General features: G+C 39.2%; 1 protein-coding gene across 3 annotated transcripts in view; it reads left to right on the plus strand.

Annotated features, from left to right (window-relative positions):
• TNFSF4 (TNF superfamily member 4) overlaps positions 1 to 20,114 on the plus strand; it is a 168,530-nt gene that overhangs the window by 132,262 nt on the left and 16,154 nt on the right. For all 3 annotated transcript variants that reach the window (XM_073804333.1, XM_004318489.4, XM_073804338.1), the window contains one exon: positions 16,582 to 16,740. In XM_073804333.1, coding sequence (XP_073660434.1) covers positions 16,591 to 16,740 — 150 coding nt within the window. In that variant the 5' untranslated portion in view covers positions 16,582 to 16,590. The remainder of the gene's footprint in view (positions 1 to 16,581; positions 16,741 to 20,114) is intronic.

Here is a 20,114-nt window from a genome sequence, read left to right on the forward strand (position 1 = left end):
TTTGGCCATTGATGGAGAAGGGGTGGTATCACCAAAGGCATTCTGAAGTTAGGGTGTCCATTGGGATGGTGGACGAGGCTGCTGTTCAGGGAAGGAATTTTCCAGGCATTTAAACTAAGACCTCTCAATCTTGCTAATTTTGGACCAGTTCTTCCTGTGAGGTGAGCGTGGGGGAAATGCTCTTGAATACTCCTCACCTTTGGTTTTCCAGTATCAAGATCTCTACTGCCTGATTGTATCGTGTGTGTGGTTATTTTTTTTCACTGATGAAACTAACTTTCCCTGATTAAGGTTGGGACTTTTTCTCTTTGGTCATTTCAGACCCTTTCAGTGGAGTTTTTGTATCTTGTCTTTTGTCTCTGATGTTTCCTTTACTTAGTCAGGCTTTATTTCAGGTTTCAGTTAGTACATCTCCGCCCCCTTTCCTACCCGCCCCACCTAATTTTTAGATGTCAGAATATATCCATCACAGACGACCAAGTTGTCATTCTGGTACGTAGTCTTCATAATGAGTCGTAGCTAGTCTTGATAACTAGTCTTCAACTAGTGCCAAAGCTAAAGGACAATTGGATGGAGAAAATATACCTTCTAGATGGGTCCTTTTAGTTGGAGTAAACCTAGGATCATAAGGCGACAACAATATTCCTAGCTTTGAAAGTAACCAGCTATAATATTAGCTAACATTTACCCAGCATTTATTATATGCTATGTCATGTACATTGCCTGTCTCGTCTCACTTAACCCTCACACACATCCTGAGCAGGAAACTTTCCATTTTCAAAAGGACAAAATCACAGCTCAGAGAAATTAAATGCCTTGTCAAAGGGTCACACAACTAGTAGATGGTGGTCCTGGGATTAGAATTCAGCAACCTTAACCTCTATACTGCTATGTAAAGGAAAACATCACATGGAGTGAGTTAGTCAAATGATCTTGGCCAAGTTACATAACCTCTCTGTGATTTAATTTCCTCATCTGTAAAATGGGGAAAATAAAATTACTCTTGGAGTCATTTTCAACACCTCTGTGGTGTTTAAATGAGGAGCTGTCCGAAGCGGAGCTCTTGACTTGCAAACTGCCTCCCCTATCTGCTCCTCCTGTCTTCCTCTAACGCTCAGTTAATGACACCACTACACAGCTACTCAGCCACATTGCCCAGAAGTCACCTTTGATTCCTTGATTTCCTTCACCTGTCATATCTAATCCAGTAAACCTTATTGTTCTACCTCCAAAGTATAACCCACATCGGTCATTTGTCACCATCTCTACTGCCATGACCCTAGCAGTCAAGCCACTTCACATCATACCTAGACTACTGAGTCTTACTGTTTATATCAGTGTTAATAAACAAGTTTAAAAAGAAACAAACAAGTAATAAACCTTTCTCCCTTTTATTTATCTAAGCAGTAACTAAAAGACCCATGAAAAACATGATTTTTTTACTAACCTTGCAATAACAGAATCTCATATTTAACACATTATGAAGAAGCTTTAATATAATGTAAAAGTTAGAGGTGGGGGCAGCTAGGAAACATCAAAGGTAGTTTTTTGTATATTAGGGTAATTTTGTCCCTCGTAGAATTTTCTCCTTCTCTCCCTGGGCCAGGAATAGAAGATGAGGTCTAAGTAACTGGAGAGAGAGTGTAAAAGAAGAAGGGACTTCTGTGTATAAGGAGCCTTAGGATTTTTTCATTGGTGGGCATTGAGTTGGTTCTTACCTTGTTGCCACCTGGAACTGCGATGAAGTGGATAAGGACCCTTGAAATAGAGATATTGGGTTCTTGGGTGCTCTGAGTAGACGTTTCTAATAGCTGTGGAAGGGACCTAACCCACAGCAAATCAAACAAGGATGTGGAGAGATCTGTCTGGAATGTCAAGGTAATTAGACCATGCAAGGGTCCTGAAGACTTAGGAAGAACAATGGTTCAAAGAGAGAACTGCTGATTAAGGTGGCAAATATCAACTCAGACCATTTTTTGGAGCACCTGAGCTCTCCCTGGGATGCCCAGAAATACCTGGAGACCAAACTGTGGGGTGTTGATGGGGTGATGCTACCATGTAGGTTAGGGTCTATCTTGCCCAGCGCCAGCCAAAAAGAATATCACAATGTAATCTAAAATTCTTTGCTAGCCGTATCAAAAAAGTAAAAAGAAACAGGTGAAGTTAATTTTAATAATGATTTATTTAACCTAATAGATCAAAAATATTATCATTTCAGTATGCAGTACTAGCCTAGTGGTGTGCTGGTAAAGCAGCTGTCTAAAAAAAAGTCCCAATTTGTAGTGTTTACTAATTTCAGTGGTGTAAATACTCTCACCATGGCCATTTTCAAGCTACAATAATCATACTAATAGTGACAAATAACAATAATTGAATGCTAGCATATATCAGATACTCTTTCTCTCTCCCTCTCTTTCTCTCTCTCCTCTATAGTAGATGACTGAATGAAGGCTGGGAGGTTAAATAACTTGTCCAGTGGCAAGTAGAAAAGCTTTGATTTGCATACAGGTCTTCTGACTTTTGCCCAAAGTGTCAAGAATAAAAGCAAAGTGGTATCAAAGAAGGGTGGGGAATCATGGAGCTAGAAGGGTAGAAGAAAAGAAGAATAAAAGCTCTGAAGAACTAGAATACAACTGTAGCCTCAGTTCAGTCTAATTCATTTCCTGTCTTGAGCACAGCCATAGACTGGTGCTAGGGGAGCTGGGACATATGAGAATGAATGGGGCTTGGACTCTTTTCCATGTGGGAAGACAGGCACATACATGCAGAACTCTGAGACAGGGCAGACTGTGATCTGTAATAAAAGAAGAGCCTAATTCATCTTCCCCATGCTGAGCCTAGGGCAGAGGGAAGGTCACCAGTGTGGTGAAGAGCCCCACATTAGGGCAGAGGGATTTGGGGGATCTGGAGCTTGAGCAATGCCTAGCAGGGCATCCTTTGGGACTTCAGGGTCAGTGATGAAACAGGAAGTTGAGATCTAGATTCCAAGTTTAACAAAGATATGTTGGAAAGTTTGAGCTAATATAGGAAGGAAAATGGTAGGAACTGCAGAAAGCACCAAGGAACACAGCAGAAAGTAGGAAGGAGAAGCCTAGAGGAATTCCCTAAGCTAATTTGAATAAAGCTGTAGGGTTTCTGTGCGTGTGTGATTTTTGCAGAAAGGACTTCTCAGTAAAGCTTAGGGTGGTAGAAATGAGTGAACAAACCATGTACAGTGGTATTGGGGGTAGGGACATAGAGAATACTACCTTCACAAAGAGAGAGACTGCTGATCAAACCTGCCAAAAGCTTTAAGGCGTGGTTAATATATGCCAGTGAAAGAAAAAACACTGAAAAGCACTTACAGGTTTAAAAAACACAACACAATAATGTCTATGTAGAGCCTATTCTGCCTAGACACATTGCTTGGTGTATTGTATAGATTATTTTATTCTAGCTACAGTATAGGAAGACATTCAGAAAAAAGTTCCTTAGAAGGACGTTGAAGGTAACAGGGTAAAAGCTCCTTATCTCAGATTGGATATATCTGAGGGTAGAAACAAGAAAGAATTTAAGAAACAGTGTTCTTTTGGTACAGTTTTATAATTTCCAGCTGTCTTGGTCTGCTCAGGTTGCCATAACAGAATACCGTAGACTGGGTGCTTAAACAACAGAAATTCATTTTTTCACAATTTGGAGCCTGGAAGGCCTTGATCAAGGAACCAGCACGGTCAGGTTCTGGTGAGAGTTCTCTTCCTGGATTGCAGATGGCTGCCTTCTCACTGTGTCCTCACTTGGCAGGTAGAGAGAAAGAGCAAACTGCTGCCTCTCATAAGAGCACTCACCCATCTGATCAGGGCCCTGCCCTCATGACCTGTTACCTCCCAAAGGCCCTATCTCAAAATACCATCATACTGGGGGTTAGCGCTTCAACATAGGAATTTAAGAGGGATGCAAACATTCGGTTTATAATAGCAACTACTGAGGGTTTGGTACAGTTAAATAAACAGACAAACCCAGATGATGTTGGTTTAAATCCCAACACTATTGTGGTTAATTTACTCTGAGATTCTGGTTCCTCATGTTAAAGATGTGGTTACTAATAACCATGCACAGTGTTCCCAGGAAGATTGAATGAAAAGAGGCTTTTGTGCTTGGTACAAATAAGACACCCAAGAACATAAGATATATTCCCATTCACCAATAATTTGGAAAAAAAATAGTATCTAATTGACAGAAAGAAGGTACTTTCTCCTATTGAATTGGTGCCTGTGTACATTCGGCATGTTAGTATTTGCTTAGATATATTGACTGTTTACTAAGTGCCCAGGCCACACATAGAGCTTGTATTTTTATTTAGAAAAATCAGTAGTATCGCATAGAATTTAAGAACAGGCTCCAGAGTAAAAGGACCTGGATTCAGATTCCAGCCCTGCCACATACTAATTGTATGACCTGGGCCAAGTTAATTCACCTCTCTAAGCCTCAGTTTCTTTCAATTATAAAATGGGGAGGAAAATAGTACCCTCTTCATAGGTTTGTTGGTGGGCATTGGAGAGGCATTTCAGGCAGGACAATAAGCAAATGCGAAGAGTTAGAAAGTGAATATTGTATTGCTTCATTCAAGGTCAGTTATGGACATGGACATCTATACCAGGGTTTCTCAACCTCAGCGCTACTGACATTTTAGGCCAATAGTCCTGTGTTGTAGTGGGGGCCATCCTGTGCATTGTAGGATGTCTAGCAGCATCCCTGGCCTCTAACCACTAGTTATCAGTAGCACCCACCCCAAATCCAGACAACCAAAACTGTCTCCAGATATTTCCAAATGACTCCTGGGGGCGTAAAATCACCCCAGTTGAGAATCACTGGTTTACACAATTTATACCCAATTAAATGTATTTTGGAAAGAGGAGGGAATCTCTTATGTACTCAGTTTAGGTTTGCTTTTGGAATGATTACTATTTAAAGAAAATTGTCTTTTGGGAATGAGTAACTGTTCTGTATGTGATGGTGGTTTCATGAGTGTATACAGCTGTCAAAACTCATCTAATTGTTAAATTGAAGTAGATATAGTTTATTATCTGTAATTATATTTCAGTAAAGTTGATTTTTAGAAAACTTGCCTATATTATTAGTTGAAAGGTCTACTTACAAATTTCTATATATTCTTGGGATTGCATACATATTTTAAATACACAATTTAAAATGTAATTTTGTGAGCCAAAAAACTGTCTATATATTTGCTTTCCTTAATGGTGTAGTACTTCATGGGCATATTTCCGTAGAGAGAAAAAGATTCTGTAGCAGTTTTGTGCCACTAAGTTTTAGAATCTATCATCATGCCCTAAAATAACTTCTAGTGGTCAATTCAAGATAAAGAAAAGGAGCAAACATGAAGAATGAAAGGGCAAATCAGCATCAGAAGAAGAGGAGTTGACATATGAGGGGCTAATGAGTCTGAAACCCAACGGAATATTATTATACGAGTTCACATTTGCATTTGTACTAATGGTGTGCATCCGGTTTCAATGAAAAGTATACATTTCAGGTTTGCTAATCTTTCACACTAAGATCAAAGTCCAGCTATCAGGAGACTTCTGTATTTAATAGTGCCATTTTCAGTTTTGTTTAAACTCTCATTCTTTTTTGGTCCTGAAAATAGCATAGTTCAAATCTACTGCAAGCAAATTCAATTTAATTTGTCAAATCTTTATAGAAAGACTATTCTGGCCCTGTGAGTGAGTGCGATACAGGACTCTTGACCTCAAGATCATGCAGTGTCATGGAGGTGATGGAAACAGATTTGAATAGTTGTAAGATAAGACAGAGTATGAAAAATGCTATCTACACAGACAGAGTATGAAAAATGCTATCTACACAGGGGCAGAAACAACCGCATCCTTCTGGGAGGCCCAGGCAAGGCTTCGTGTTATAGAAATGTAACAGTGAAACAGACTTTAAGTAGTCATTTGGGGAGATTCACAATTTTGGCTCTTATGGAAACTTTTAGAAATACAGATTCACAGGCAGTATTCCAAACTTATCAAATCAGATTTTCTAGAGTTAGGAATTAGGAATCTGAACCTTTCAAAATCTCTCCTTAGTGATTCTGATGATCAACTAGGCTTTGCGAACTACTGATCCTACAAATCCCCTACTCAATGCCAGAATTGTTTAGCCTCTTCTGGAGCACCACAAGCTCACTACCTCACAAGACAGCTAGCCCTTCATGGAAAGTGTGTAGGGTGTAGGATTTTGATCATCAGAGATGGAGGATAAGGATAGTTGAGGCAAAATGATCATCAGAAATAATCAGATAAAAATGGAGATAAATCTGGAGAGGAAACTTGGGGTTCCATTACAGTGTGACTTGAGTGTCATGCTAAAGAATTTCAACTTCATGAGATGGATACTCCTTGATAAGAACTTGGTCATCGCTGGGTTTAAAGATCCTGCCAAAGCAGAATGGATTAGACATCAAAGAGAATGGAAGTAGGGAGAACAGCTGTAAGTTAAACTCAGAGGTTCAAGGGAGAAAGTAGTAAGGACTTGGAGCAGAAGCAGTCGAAATGGCAAAGTATGAGCTGTATTGCAGGGATAGTGGACAGTCCTACAAGTCTGACTGATTGAGGCAAGGAAGAATCAAAGCTGATTCTGGGGTTTTGAGATTTTGGAGTGCCGAATACATTAACTAGAATGGGAACATTAAGATCAAGAGCAGGTTGAGAAGGCAAATGGCAAATCAGGTGTTTGATATTTGAAATGCGTTTGTTTCTATCACCTCCCATCTTACTCTGTCATCTGTCCCAGGTCAGAGCTAAGTTATGACTCCCTTTGTACACTTGGAGGGTGGCACAAATTAGGCCCTCAAAATGTTTGGTGAATGAATATCCACTGTGAATATCTTCTCCTCTCCTTATCCTCTCTGTTTTAGATCTGGACCTTATTATTTCTCACTTAAATAATTACAAGATTGAGGACAACCCAGCTCATACAGCTGTCTTTGTGCGAATTAGAACAAGGACCCCTCTCTGAGTTTATGAATTAGAAAAATGTACATTAATATGGGTGGTTGCAGCCCTTTGTTCAGGACTTGGGAAGCAGAGCACACCTTTGTAAGAAGATAATAGCTCCCCTTCTCATAGAATGAAACCTCCTGCTCTAGGATGTGGGGCTTGGAGAGCTGAGTGCAGAGGTGGGGTTTTAGACCTACTCATCTCCTCAACTGGCACAGAGCACCCTGGAAAATCTCCCAGCTGATCTCCTTGATCCCGCCCTGCCATTTCTATTTCACTCTGATTTTTTTCTAAAATGTAATAATATCACACTCTGCTTTCCATATTTCCCCAGTGCCTTCAGGATATAGTTCAAAGTCCTTAACCCACTCCTGTGCACCCTTTCCTCCTGCATAGCCACCTCAGACCCAATACTTTCCTGGCCGCGATTGTCCTCCCTACCTGTCTGTGACCTCCTTTTTAGTTCATTTCTTTTCCCCCAGCACCAGCATGTAGGCACCTGGCTCATGCTTGTTGAATGGACTAATGACTTAGAAACAAATGAAAAGTGCAGATTTTACCACCCAAACCCTCCAAATCAAAACAAACAACCTCCCCAAAAACAAAAGAACAAAAAAGGCAAATACCAACCCCCCAACCAAAGAAAAGTTTTCCTGCTTCCTGAACATGAGGTATTCTGTCAGTTGTCAAAATTTTTTTTGTTTGTTTGTTTTTAAACCTCCCCTCCCCCCATACTTTTCTGTAGACTTGAAGTGGCTATTTATTTGGAGATTAAAGATCTGTGGGAAGATAATTGCTTGGAATGAAGTCTGAGGCTTCCATTCCAAGGCTGATTTGCTCTGGTGTATCTGTGTATTTAATCTTTGTGAGATAATTTTTTAAAAATTGCACATAGATTCAGGTGACATACTTGACCTCTTTAAAAACATGTCAACTTTGGAGATGGAGGACTCTGTCCATCTGCCCAAGATTGAAATGCCAACACTGATATCTCTGATGTTGGTTTTATTTGTTCCAAATGCTAGACCAGCCCAATGATGAACCTTGAAATGCTTTCATAGTCTTATCAAAAGGTCTTGCCCAGAACTTCCAGCCCAATTAATATTTATTTTTCCATGTGTATTCCCCTTCTTCCCACAAAGAATGGGAAGAAGCTGTGAGAATATATTCAATTTAAAAAGAAACAAATGTAAAACATCATTTAAATGTCAGTAAAAAACTACAAGTAGGCAAAATACGGCAGTAGGAGATGGAGGCCGGGGAGATGACAGGCGTGCCTCAGATGTGCAGGACCAAGTGTTGGTATAGCTAGTATAACTTTCCTGGGGCATCACCAAAATGGGAATTCATTCTGTTGCATAGTTCTCATTGTCTATAAAGACAGTAATTTATGTCAGTAATTGTCAGTTTTTCTTTATAGAAGCCAGGCTGTTAACAGTGAGAAAACATGCTGCTCAGGGCACAAGGATGCACTCTATAAATGTTTTTATTTTTCATTTTAAAATATTTTCTTTGATTTTCAGCACTAATAGGTTTTACTCTTTCTTTTTCATCTGGTCTCTACTGTTTCCAATAGTATTTTAGGCTTTTTCCTTTTTTTTTTTTTTTTTGCTGTGGCTCTTTTAGTCAGTGTTTGGAAACAAATGAGTAAATAGTTAGCGATTTTAATGTTTATTTATAACTATTAACTATTACTCAAGAATTAAGTTCTACACACTTGATTTTTCTTTCAATTTTTTTTAATAGATCTTTATTGGAGTATAATTGCTTCACAATACTGTATTGGTTTCTGTTCCACAACAAAGTGAATCGGCTATATGCATACATCTATTCCCATATCCCTCTTGCATCTCCCTCCCACCCTCCCTATCCCACCCCTCTAGGTGGTCACAAAGCACCTAGCAGATCTCCCTGTGCTATGCTGCTGCTTCCCACCAGCCAACTATTTTACGTTCGGTAGTGTATATATCTCGATGCTACTCTCACTTTGCCCCAGCTTCCCCCTCCCACCCCAAGTCCTCAAGTCCATTCTCTATGTCTACCTCTTTATTCCTGCCCTGAAATTATGTTCACCACTACCTCTTTTTTTTTTTTTTTTTTAGATTCCATATATATGCGTTAGCATCTGGTATTTGTTTTTCTCTTTCTGACTTACTTCATTCTGTATGACAGACAAACTCTAGGTCCATCCACCTCACTACAAATAACTCAATTTCATTTCTTTTTATGGCTGAATAATATTCCATTGTATATATGTGCCACATCTTCTTTATCCATTCATATGTTGATGGACACTTAGGTTCCTTCCATGTCCTGGCTGTTGTAAATAGAGCTGCAGTGAACATTGTGGTACATGACTCTTTTTCAATTATGTTTTTTTTCAGGGTATATGCCCAGTAGTGGGATTGCTGGGTCATATGGTAGTTCTATTTATAGTCTTTAAAGGAACCTCCATACTGTTCTCCATAGTGGCTGTAACAATTTATATTCCCACCCACAGTGAAAGAGGGTTTCCTTTTCACCACATCCTTTCCAGCATTTATTGTTTCTAGATTTTTTGATAATGGCCATTCTGACTGGTGTGAGGTGATACCTCATTGTAGTTTTGATTTGCGTTTCTCTAATAATTAGTGACGTTGAGCATCTTTTCATGTGCCTCTTGGCCATCTATATGTCTTCCTTAGAGAAATGTTTATTTAGGTCTTCTGCCCATTTTTCAACTGGATTGTTTGTTTTTTTGATATTGAGCTCCATGACCTGTTTGTATATTTTGGAGATTAATCCTTTGTTGTTTCATTTGCAGATATTTTCTCCCATTCTGAGGGTTGTCTTTTCATCTTGTTTATGGTTTCCTGTGCTGTGCAAGAGCTTTTAAGTTTAATTAAATTCCATTTGTTTATTTTTGTTTTTATTTCCATTACTCTAGGAGGTGGGTCAAAAAAGATCTTGCTGTGGTTTATGTCTGAGAGTGTTTTTCCTATGTTTTCCTCTAAGAGTTTTATAGTGTCTGGTCTTACATTTAAGACTTTAATCCATTTGGAGTTTATTTTTTTGTATGGTGTTAGGTAGTGTTCTAATTTCATTCTCCTACATGTAGCTGTCTAGTTTTCCCAGCACCACTTATTGAAGAAGCTGTCTTTTCTCCATTGTATGTTCTTGCCTCCTTTGTCATAAATTAGGTGCCCATATGTGCGTGGGTTTATCTCTGGACTTTCTATCCTGTACAATTGATCTATATTTCTGTTTTTGTGCCAGTACCATACTGTCTTGATTACTGTAGCTTTGTGGTGTAGTTTGAAGCCGGGGAGCCAGATTCTTCCAATTCTGTTTTTCTTTCTCAAGATTGCTTTGGCTATTGGGATCTTTTGTGTTTCCATACGAATTGTAAAATTTTTTGTTCTAATTCTGTGAAGCATGCCGTTGGTAGTTTGATAGGGATTGCATTGAATCTGTAGATTGATTTGGGTAGTATAGTCATTTTCACAATATTGATTTTTCCAATCCAAGAACATGGTATATTTCTCCATCTGTTTATGTCATCTTTGATTTCTTTCATCAGTAGTTTATAGTTTTCTGAGTACAAGTCTTTTGCCTCCTTGGGCAGGTTTATTCCTAGGTATTTTATTCTTTTTGTTACAGTGGTAACTGGGATCGTTTCCTTAATTTCTCTTCCTGATTTTTCATTGTTGGTGTATAGGAATGCCAGAGATTTCTGTGCATTAATTTTGTAAACTGCAACCTTACCAAACTCATTGATTAGCTCTAGTAGTTTTCTGGTGGCATCTTTAGGATTTTCAATGTATAGAATCATGTCATCAGCAAACAGTGACAGTTTTACTTCTTCTTTTCCAATTTGTATTCCTTTTATTTCTTTTTCTTCTCTGATTGCCATGGCTAGGACTTCCAAAAGTATGTTGAATAATAGTGGTGAGAGTGGACATCCTTGTCTTGTTCCTGATCTTAGAGGAAATGCTTTCAGTTTTTCACCATTGAGAATGATGTTTGCTGTGGGTTGGTCATATATGGCCTTTATTATGCTGAGGTAGTTTCCCACTATGCCCACTTTCTGGAGAGTTTTTATCATAAATGGGTGTTGAATTTTGTCAAAAGCTTTTTCTGCATCTATTGAGGTGATCATATGGTTTTTATTCCTTAATTTGTTTATATGGTGTATCACATTGATTGATTGTGTATATTGAAGAACCCTTGCATCCCTGGGATAAATCCCACTTGGTCATGGTGTATGATCCTTTTAATGTGCTGTTGGATTCTGTTTGCTTGTATTTTGTTGAGGATTTTTGCATCTATGTTCATCAGTGATATTGGTCTATAATTTTCTTTTTTTGTGATTTTTTTTCTGGTTTTGGTATCAGGGTGATGAGGGTGACTTCATAGAATGAATTTGGGAGTGTTTCTCCCTCTGCAATTTTTTGGAAGAGTTTGAGAAGGATCGCTGTTAGCTCTTCTCTAAATGTTTGATAGAATTTGCCTGTGAAGCCATCTGGTCCTGAACTTTTGTTTGTTGGAAGATTTTAAATTATGGTTTCAATTTCATTACTTGTGATAGGTCTCATTGTATTATCTAAATCTTCCTTGTTCAGTCTTGAAAAATTGTACCTTTCCAGGAATTTGTCCATTTCTTCATGGTTGTCCATTTTATTGGCATATAGTTGTTTGTAGTAGTCTCTTATAATCCTTTGTATTTCTGCAGTGTTAGTTGTGATTTCACCTTTTTCATTTCTAATTTTATTGATTTGTGTCCTCTCCCTTTTTTTTCTTGATTCTGGCTAAGGGTTTATCAATTTTGTTTATCTTCTCAAAGAACCAGCTTTTAGTTTTATTGATCTTTGCTATTGTTTTCTTCATTTCTATTTCATTTATTTCTGCTCTCATCTTTATGATTTCTTTCCTTCTACTGACTTTGGGTTTTCTTTGTTCTTCTTTCTCTAGTTGTTTTAAGCATAGGGTTAGATTTCTTTTTGAGATTTTTCTTGTTTCTTGAGCTGAGATTGAATTGCTACAAACTTCTCTCTTAGAACTGTTTTTGCTGCATCCCATAGGTTTGGGTCGTTGTGTTTTCATTGTAAGTTGTTTCTATGTATTTTTAAATTTCTTCTTTGATTTCTTTTTTGATCTCTTGGTTATTTAGTAGTGCACTGTTTAGCCTCCGTGTATTTGTGTTTTTACAGTTGTTTTTTTTTCCTGTAATTGATTTCTAATCTCATAGCGTTGTGGTCAGAAAAGATGCTTGATAAGATTTCAGTTTTTAAAAATTTTCTGAGGCTTGATTTGTGATCCAAGATGTGATCTATCCTGAAGAATGTTCCATGTGCACTTGAGAAGAAAGTGTATTCTGCCACTTTTGGGTGGAATGTTCTATAAATATCAATTAAATCTATCTGGTCTATTGTGTCATTTAAAGCTTGTGTTTCCTTATTTATTTTCTGTTTGGATGATCTGTCCATTGGTGTTAGTGGGGTGTTGAAGTCCCCTACTATTACTGTGTAACTGTCAATTTTTCCCTTCATGGTTGTTAGCAGTTGCCTTATGTATTGAGGTGCTCCTATGTTGGGTGCATAAACATTTATAATTGTTATATCTTCTTCTTGGATTGATCCTTTGGTCATTTTGTAGTGTCCCTCCTTATCTCTTGTAACAGTCTTTATTTTAAAGTCTATTTTACCTGATATGAATATTGCTACTCCAGCTTTCTTTCGATTTCCATTTGCCTGGAATACCTTTTTCCATCCCTTCACTTTCAGTCTGTATATGTCCCTAGGTCTGAAGTTGGTCTCTTGTAGACAGCATTTATATGGGTCTTGTTTTTGTATCCATTCAGCCAGTCTGTGTCTTTTGGTTGGGGCATTTAATACATTTTACATTCAAGGTGATTATCGATATGTATGTTCCTAATACCTTTTTCTTAATTGTTTTGGGTTTGTTTTTGTGGGTCTTTTTCTTCTTATGTGTTTCCCACCTAGAGAAGTTTCTTTAGCATTTGTTGTAATGCTGGTTTGGTGGTGCTGAATTCTCTTAGCTTTTGCTTGTCTGAAAAGCTTTTGACTTCTCCATTGAATCTGAATGAGATCCTTGCTGGGTAGAGTAATCTTGGTTGTAGGTTCTTCCATTTCATCACTTTAAGTATATCATGCCACTTCCTTCTGGCCTGTAGAGTTTCTGCTGAAAAATCAGCTGATAATGTTATGGGGATTCCTTTGTATGTTATTTTTTGTTTTTCCCTTGCTGCTTTTAATATCTTTTATTTGAATTTAATTTTTGTTAGTTTGATTAATATGTGTCTTGGTATGTTTTTCCTAGGGTTTATCCTGTATGGGACTCTCTGTGCTTCCTGGACTTGGGTGACTATTTCCTTTCCCATGTTAGGGAAGTTTTCGCCTATAATCTCTTCAAATATTTTCTCAGACCTTTTCTTTTTCTCTTCTTCTTCTGGGACCCCTATAATTCAAATGTTGGTGCGTTTAGTGTTGTCCCGGAGGTGTCTGAGATTGTCTTCAATTCTTTTCATTCTTTTTTCTTTATTCTGCTCCTCAGCAGTTATTTCCACCATTTCATCTTCCAGCTCACTTATTTGTTCTTCTGCCTCAATTATTCTGTTATTGATTCCTTCTAGTGTATTTCTCACTTCACTTATTGTGTTGTTCATCTCTGTTTGTTTGTTCTTTACTTCTTCTAGATCTTTGTTAAACGTTTCTTGTATTTTCTCAATCTGGGCCTCCATTCTATTTCTGAGATTCTGGATCATCTTTACTATCATTACTCTGAATTCTTTTTCAGGTAGATTGCCTATTTCCTCTTCATTTATTTGGTCTTGTAGGTTTTTACCTTGCTCCTTTATCTGTGACTAGTTTTTTGCAGCCTCTTTTTTTTTTTTTAATGAGTGGGATTGTGTTCCTGTCTTACTGGTTGTTTGGCCTGAGGCTTCCACCACTGGAGTTTGTAGGCTATTGGGTAAAGCTGTGTCTTGATGGTGATATGAGGAACTCCATGAGACCTCACTCCAATGAATACTCTCTGGGGTCTGAGGTTCTCTGTTTGTCTGGTGCTTCTGACTCAGAGCTCGCACCACAGGAGTTTTGACCTGACCCCCAACTTGTGAACCAAGATCCTGCAAGCTGTGTAGGGTGGCACAAAAAAAAAAATTAAATAAAGAGAACATTAACAAAGTAAAAAATAAAATGAGACTAGGAAACAGATATGTTAGAAAGAATATAAAAATAAAAATATAGATAAAACAACAACCAGAAGGTACAGCAGTACCACAATAGTAAAAAAGAGGAGGAGGGAAAAGAAAAAAAAAAAAGGCGGGGGGGGGGGGGGCGAGGCCTTGGCTGTAGGGGGTGGGGCCTAAGCAAGGGCGAGGTTTGCGTTGTGGGCGGGGCCAATGCTCAGGACCCACAGGGCTGGAAAAGTCCCTGGGGGCTGTGGGGGGTGGGACCTAGGCTCAAGGGACCGAAAGGGCCCAGGCGTGCCCCCCACCCCTGGTCTCAGAGGGCATGGGACCTCCCCTGGGAGCCCAGCAGTCTTCCGGGGCTCCAGTGGGTGGGGAAAATGCCCTTCTCTCCTCTCTTGCTCCTCCAGTCTGGGAGAGTCCCTCCTGCCTGCCTCTCCTGATCTCCCCAGCCTCCCTACTGTGCCCACAAGGACCCATGCAGCCTGGAGGGGGCTTTGGAGGGCAGGGGACAGGCCTGGGAGCTCAGCAGGCTCCCTGGCCTGAGTGGGTGGGGCAATCGCCCTCTGCCCTTCTTCCTCTCCTCCTGGTGGAGGGCCCCTCCCGCCTGTGTGTCCTGATCTCCCTGACCTCAGGGGCATAGATCCTGTCTGGCCTCCACTTCTCCTCCCCACCTCAGTCCCTTTGCATCCTACCAGTTCACTTTAGGGTTCCTTCCGTCTCCTTGGGCATCAGAGTTCCCCACCAGCGGCCAGCAGGTGCTCTAGTTGTGGAGAGACGCTAACTCCCCATCTTCCCACACTGCCATCTTGACTCTGCCTTTCAATTTTTTTTAATCCATACCCTGTATGTTACACATACTTTTCTCATAGGAATACCTATTTAGAATTAAGTTTAGATGGAACTTGATTTCTAGTTTTGGCTTGGCATGTATGGTGTAGTGTCTCAGTCACCTTATATTTCAGACAAAAACTTGAACTTCTGAAGACCAATATGTTCTGCAAATGCAAAGTATAATGATTATAATGAGGGTATCAATTCATATATTAATTGATTTAAACTGTATTACTGTATTAATAAATGTATTTCCCACAAGCTGTTTCCCCCTTGAATATGCCTCATATCAATTTTCTATAAAATTAAGTTGCATACAACAGCTCATTTATTTTGTTGATGTTATTTCTCTCTCCTTTCCTTCTTTAAATATCCATTGAGTGGCTGGTAGGGAGCTCAGAGAGACATACTTGCCCACAGAAGCATTGTTCTGTCTTAAACAGCCCCTCCCAGTGTACCTATACTGGCCAATATAGTACTGGGCTCACTATGTATTCAGTAAATATTTATTAATATGAACTTGACATTATCAATAATTTTATCATTTATTTCATTTGATCATTTATTTCAGTGGTGAAGGGTAAGTAGTGTCTATTGGTAGAATACTCTTACTTTCCAAGTTCTGTGTCTACGCTGACCTCAAAGAAAGGAACAACCTTCAAAGCTTATTTGAAGCTATTCATTTGTTCATTCATGCAAACTTATGTATGGAGAAAATGTATAGTGGAGGGAAGGGAAAAAGTCAGGCTACTCTTCTGCTTCTTTCCTGCTATGCTTAAAATTAATCATGTAAGTCTTTACTAAATTTGCCTCAAAGATTAAATGAGAAAAAGATTTTAGGGCTGTCTAGCACAGTGCCTGACACACAGTAGATGCTCAGTATATGCTAGTTTATTATAATGCAATGGACTAAAACTAGAGGATCTTACTCCTTTATTCTACATGATTCACCATCCTATTTTAAACTTTTCTCTTTTTTTTTTCACTTGAAGAATGGTCTTCATGTGCTTTTTTTCCCCTGAATCTGTTGAATGGGTTCAGTGCTTAGTTACCCAATAAAGTGCAGACAAGAACTTAAGGCTAGTATTTTCCTTAAATCTCTTCTATGATTTAAGACACCTCGGAGAAGGGATCGATGAGCTCCTACATCAACAGATGATGATTTTTATCTTTATCAAGTGACCCACAATTTGGTTACTGGTGCAATGAGAAATTAAGAAAATAGCACACTTTTATGAGTGTCATTTCACAGTCACTCAAATCAGAACTGGAATGCCACAAAAACAACTCCCTGTTAGCCCAGAGAAAAAAAAAGAAAGAAAGTAAAGGGGAAATTCAGATTAGTCACAAAGAAGTTCCCCCGCCTGCCTGCAAAAGCTGCAGCATTAAAACTGAGAGTCCGCTCTGCTCTTTCAATCGCCTCTTGTCTCTGGTCCTGGGACCTTTGTGTGTTTTCTGATTGATACACCTTGTTTTGGCTTCATCTCCTTCTTTGCGGGGAAGAGGTCAGTCCTCCCTCAGGTTCCCTTCTGTCACAGTTTTCATCTTCCCTGCATCCAGATTGTGAAGATGGAAGGGGTCCAACCCCTGGATGAGCATGTTGGAAACGCACCAGGACGGAGATTCTTGAGGAACAAGCTATTGCTGGTGTCCTCCGTAATTCAGGGGCTGGGGCTGCTCCTGTGTCTCACCTACATCTGTCTGCACTTCTCTGCTCAGGTAAGATGCACCACTGGCATGTCCTTTCCTCCAGCTCAGGCTGATGGCAGCTCCAACAGCTGCAAATGGTCACTTGGAAATAATCTGACACCAAATTTTTTTTTTTTTTCCCTTTTCTGCTCAGCGATCGTAAAAGTGTGGTCAAACACCCTTTTGTCTCTGTTTTCCTTCCTTTTTTTCAGCAGTGGCAGTGGTGGGGCACAGTGGAGATAGGGCAGGGGCACTGCTTCTGGATTATTCTTTTTCTTTGCAATGCAAGAATCCTGGTATTCCTTTATGAGCTGTCACTTAGAAGCTTTGAGTCACTGATATACCTACTTCGTTTACCTGTTCTGCTAGTAAGCATCTGATCAGGGAATTAATGTAAAAGGGTTATAAGAAAATCTCTTTACATTATTATACTTTCCTATCGTATTCATAAGCCTCATAGACTCTCAAGCAAATATGCTTTTTGAAGAATGCTAAATGTATCGGTATTAAGTTCTTTTAAATAGCTAGCCTATGTATTTTAAGGGCAGAGATGTATGTGTTCACGCCTGTATGTATGCATGGCCAAACGTTTACCCCAGTAACTTGATCAGATATTGTTTCTCACAGCCTTTCTCTACCAATCACAACTTATAGACAGCACTTTGTCCAATACATTATGTAGTGGAAGATCATCATTTTAGTATTTCCCCCACTTAATGAAGATATTCTTTCCATTTTTCCTTCTGCTTATTATGGTCCCTTTTACATTATTTTTTCTTATTTACTTATTCATATCCACAAACATTATTAGCTCTTTAAGGATGTTCTTGACTGCAGGAGATTCCACTGAAAAGAAAAGAAATGAATAGTGTCCCCATGTTCCCTTGTTGGGGCTAGTCTGAGAGTTCTTGTTTCCCTGGTGGATGCTCTGTGTTAGAAAAGTCTCTCCCTGGTAAAGGTCAGACAATAGGAACTTTTATTTCTGATGGCCAGGTCAGAGACTGGGTACCTCAAATTAGATCAGGATAAGATGAGCAGAGTCCTAGACGATGCCTGGGCTTGTCTTCACCTACAGGAAATAGGGGTTTTCAGTGCCTACCGGCTAGATGTGATCACTGTACTATAGAGTGCTCGTGTCCCCAAATTCCCGAAGTGTAGCTGACGTCACACTCAAGCCTGCAGACCAGTGAGCACCACAGCACACCCATCCTGTCCTCATCATGCCAGATGTTTCCTTCTCGTCACAGAAGCCTTTGGGTGAAATTAGAGTAGGCGATCTGGGGAGAGGGTGTGGGGGGAGGAGCAAAGTGTCCATGGCAGGATGCCCAAGACAGAGACCGGAATTAGGCCCTTCCGAGAAGAAAACAAAGAGTAACCCAAAATAGAACAGCTGAGTTTATTCACCAGGTCTGGGAGCCCTGAGAGTGCTTTTTCAAACAACCACAGTGTTACATATTTCCTTACACTGTGGGATGATAAAAAGACAGAACATATGGCCCCAGTCAAGGCTCAGCAATTAATTGCACTAGGGCTCTGAGCAGGAGAGAGCAAAAGGTGAAACAGATACAGATGTGTAGCCAGCTGGTGGTGGGGGCCGCCCCAAACTATCAGTACCCAAGGGATGCAGAGGAGAGGGGTTCTTTCTAGCAAGTCGCCCAGCAGTTCTGTGCTAGAGCCTGGAAGGCAAGCTGAGTGCTGGCTTCCAGGATACTAGAATTCATGGAGCTGATCTTTGTGAGAGAATTAGCTTTCTCTGGTCCTGGCCCAGAAATGGAAGCAAAGATAGAGGAGGTATATTAGAGCTGTTTGCTCAACAAACGTGTTCTTGTATACTCTGGATACAGAACTTTTTGGGGCACAGATATTTGAAATGCTTAACTTGACATTAACTTTTTTTTTCTTACTTCTAGCTAGACTGTTTTAGCTAACATAATTTCTTATACTGTTAATAAGACCCAGGGCAGCATGTTGTGTCCTTAAATTTAATCTCATAAGCTTTGTTAAGGGGAAGGACAGTCGTGTGTGTTCTCCCCAGAACTTGATCAGTCATGGTGGCAGCAGTGTGTGTGTGTGTGTGTGTGTGTGTGTGTGAGAGAGAGAGAGAGAGAGAGAGAGAGAGAGAGAGATTGATTGATTGATTGAGAGAGAAGGGTGTAAAGTAACTGCTGAAGAAGGGACATAGACTGATAGCTTTTCTAAATTCATAGATAAGATTGTTGGGAATTTTGGTTGAAGGATGGGGTAGGTGGTGATACCAATCAAATCTCTACTTTTATAAGACATAATATTAGAGTGATATGTATAGGGGGTGAAATAAAGCTGAAATGCTCATCATTTGCCTAGTTAAATTGGATCTCTTTCATTGTAGGAGAAAGATATTTGGAGAATAATCATGACTTCTTTTTCTTATTTCTTAGATTTAATTTTAAACTTCATAAAAAATTTTCCTATATGGATGACTCTGTAAAAAAAATACATATGAAACTGTTAAACTCCATTTGGCAGTCAACCTTCCCTTCAATCAAGTTTATTTAGTAACCTTTGTTTTCTCACCACTTGGTTAAGTTTTATTATGTGAAAAGCAGAAGTTTTTGTTTTTGAATGTCAGAAAAAAAGATGAACCTTACCCACTCCTTATATAATACACATCCCTCTTTGAGTCCCGATTTTTTCATCTGAAACATGAGGCAGTTGGATCAAATGATCAAGAAATACCTCTTCCAGGTCAATATCCTGTGGGTATGTAGTTTATATATATATAGTCATAAAATGGGTATGAGGATCTGAGAAATACCAATTTAAGTAAACAGATTTTTGTGTCTAAGCTTCTGGATACCCTGGTTCTTAAGAAGGGACTGAGGGAAATCAAATTTGCATATATTTGTAATCTGTATTTATTTATATACCATGTACCTATCTAAGTAACTTATTCTAGATTAGCAAAATACCTTATTTAGAAAAGGGAAAGAAGTGGATGCTGTAGAAGAATATCCATGATACAAGTTATAAAATTGAGTCACAAAAATCAATACATGCTGTTTGGATGTTTATTGGGACTGCCATTTAAAGTATCAGGCTTCCAGGCTTCCCCATAACTTCACCTGGGAACAGTGGCAGAAGAAAGCTGATCTATAAGGTGAGAAGCTTTTGCAAATTATACCCATGTGTCTCAGAGCTATTGAAGCTGGGCTCTTCCAAGATTTGTATGATCTTTATCAGAGTACTTTAAAGATGTGCTTTTAGTGATAATTCTTCAGCACATCCCACCCACAGTTAAAGGTTTACATTCTTATCACTTTTACTCCTGGGAAAGACAGAAGTGAAGGCATTTGGAAAGTGAGCTGACCAATTCTGTATCAGTGATGGCCAGAATTAGAATTCAGTTTCTTGATGGAGTTTCGGAC

Source organism: Tursiops truncatus, chromosome 1 (genome assembly GCF_011762595.2).
Source record: "Tursiops truncatus isolate mTurTru1 chromosome 1, mTurTru1.mat.Y, whole genome shotgun sequence".
NCBI classification, from domain to species: domain Eukaryota; kingdom Metazoa; phylum Chordata; class Mammalia; order Artiodactyla; family Delphinidae; genus Tursiops; species Tursiops truncatus.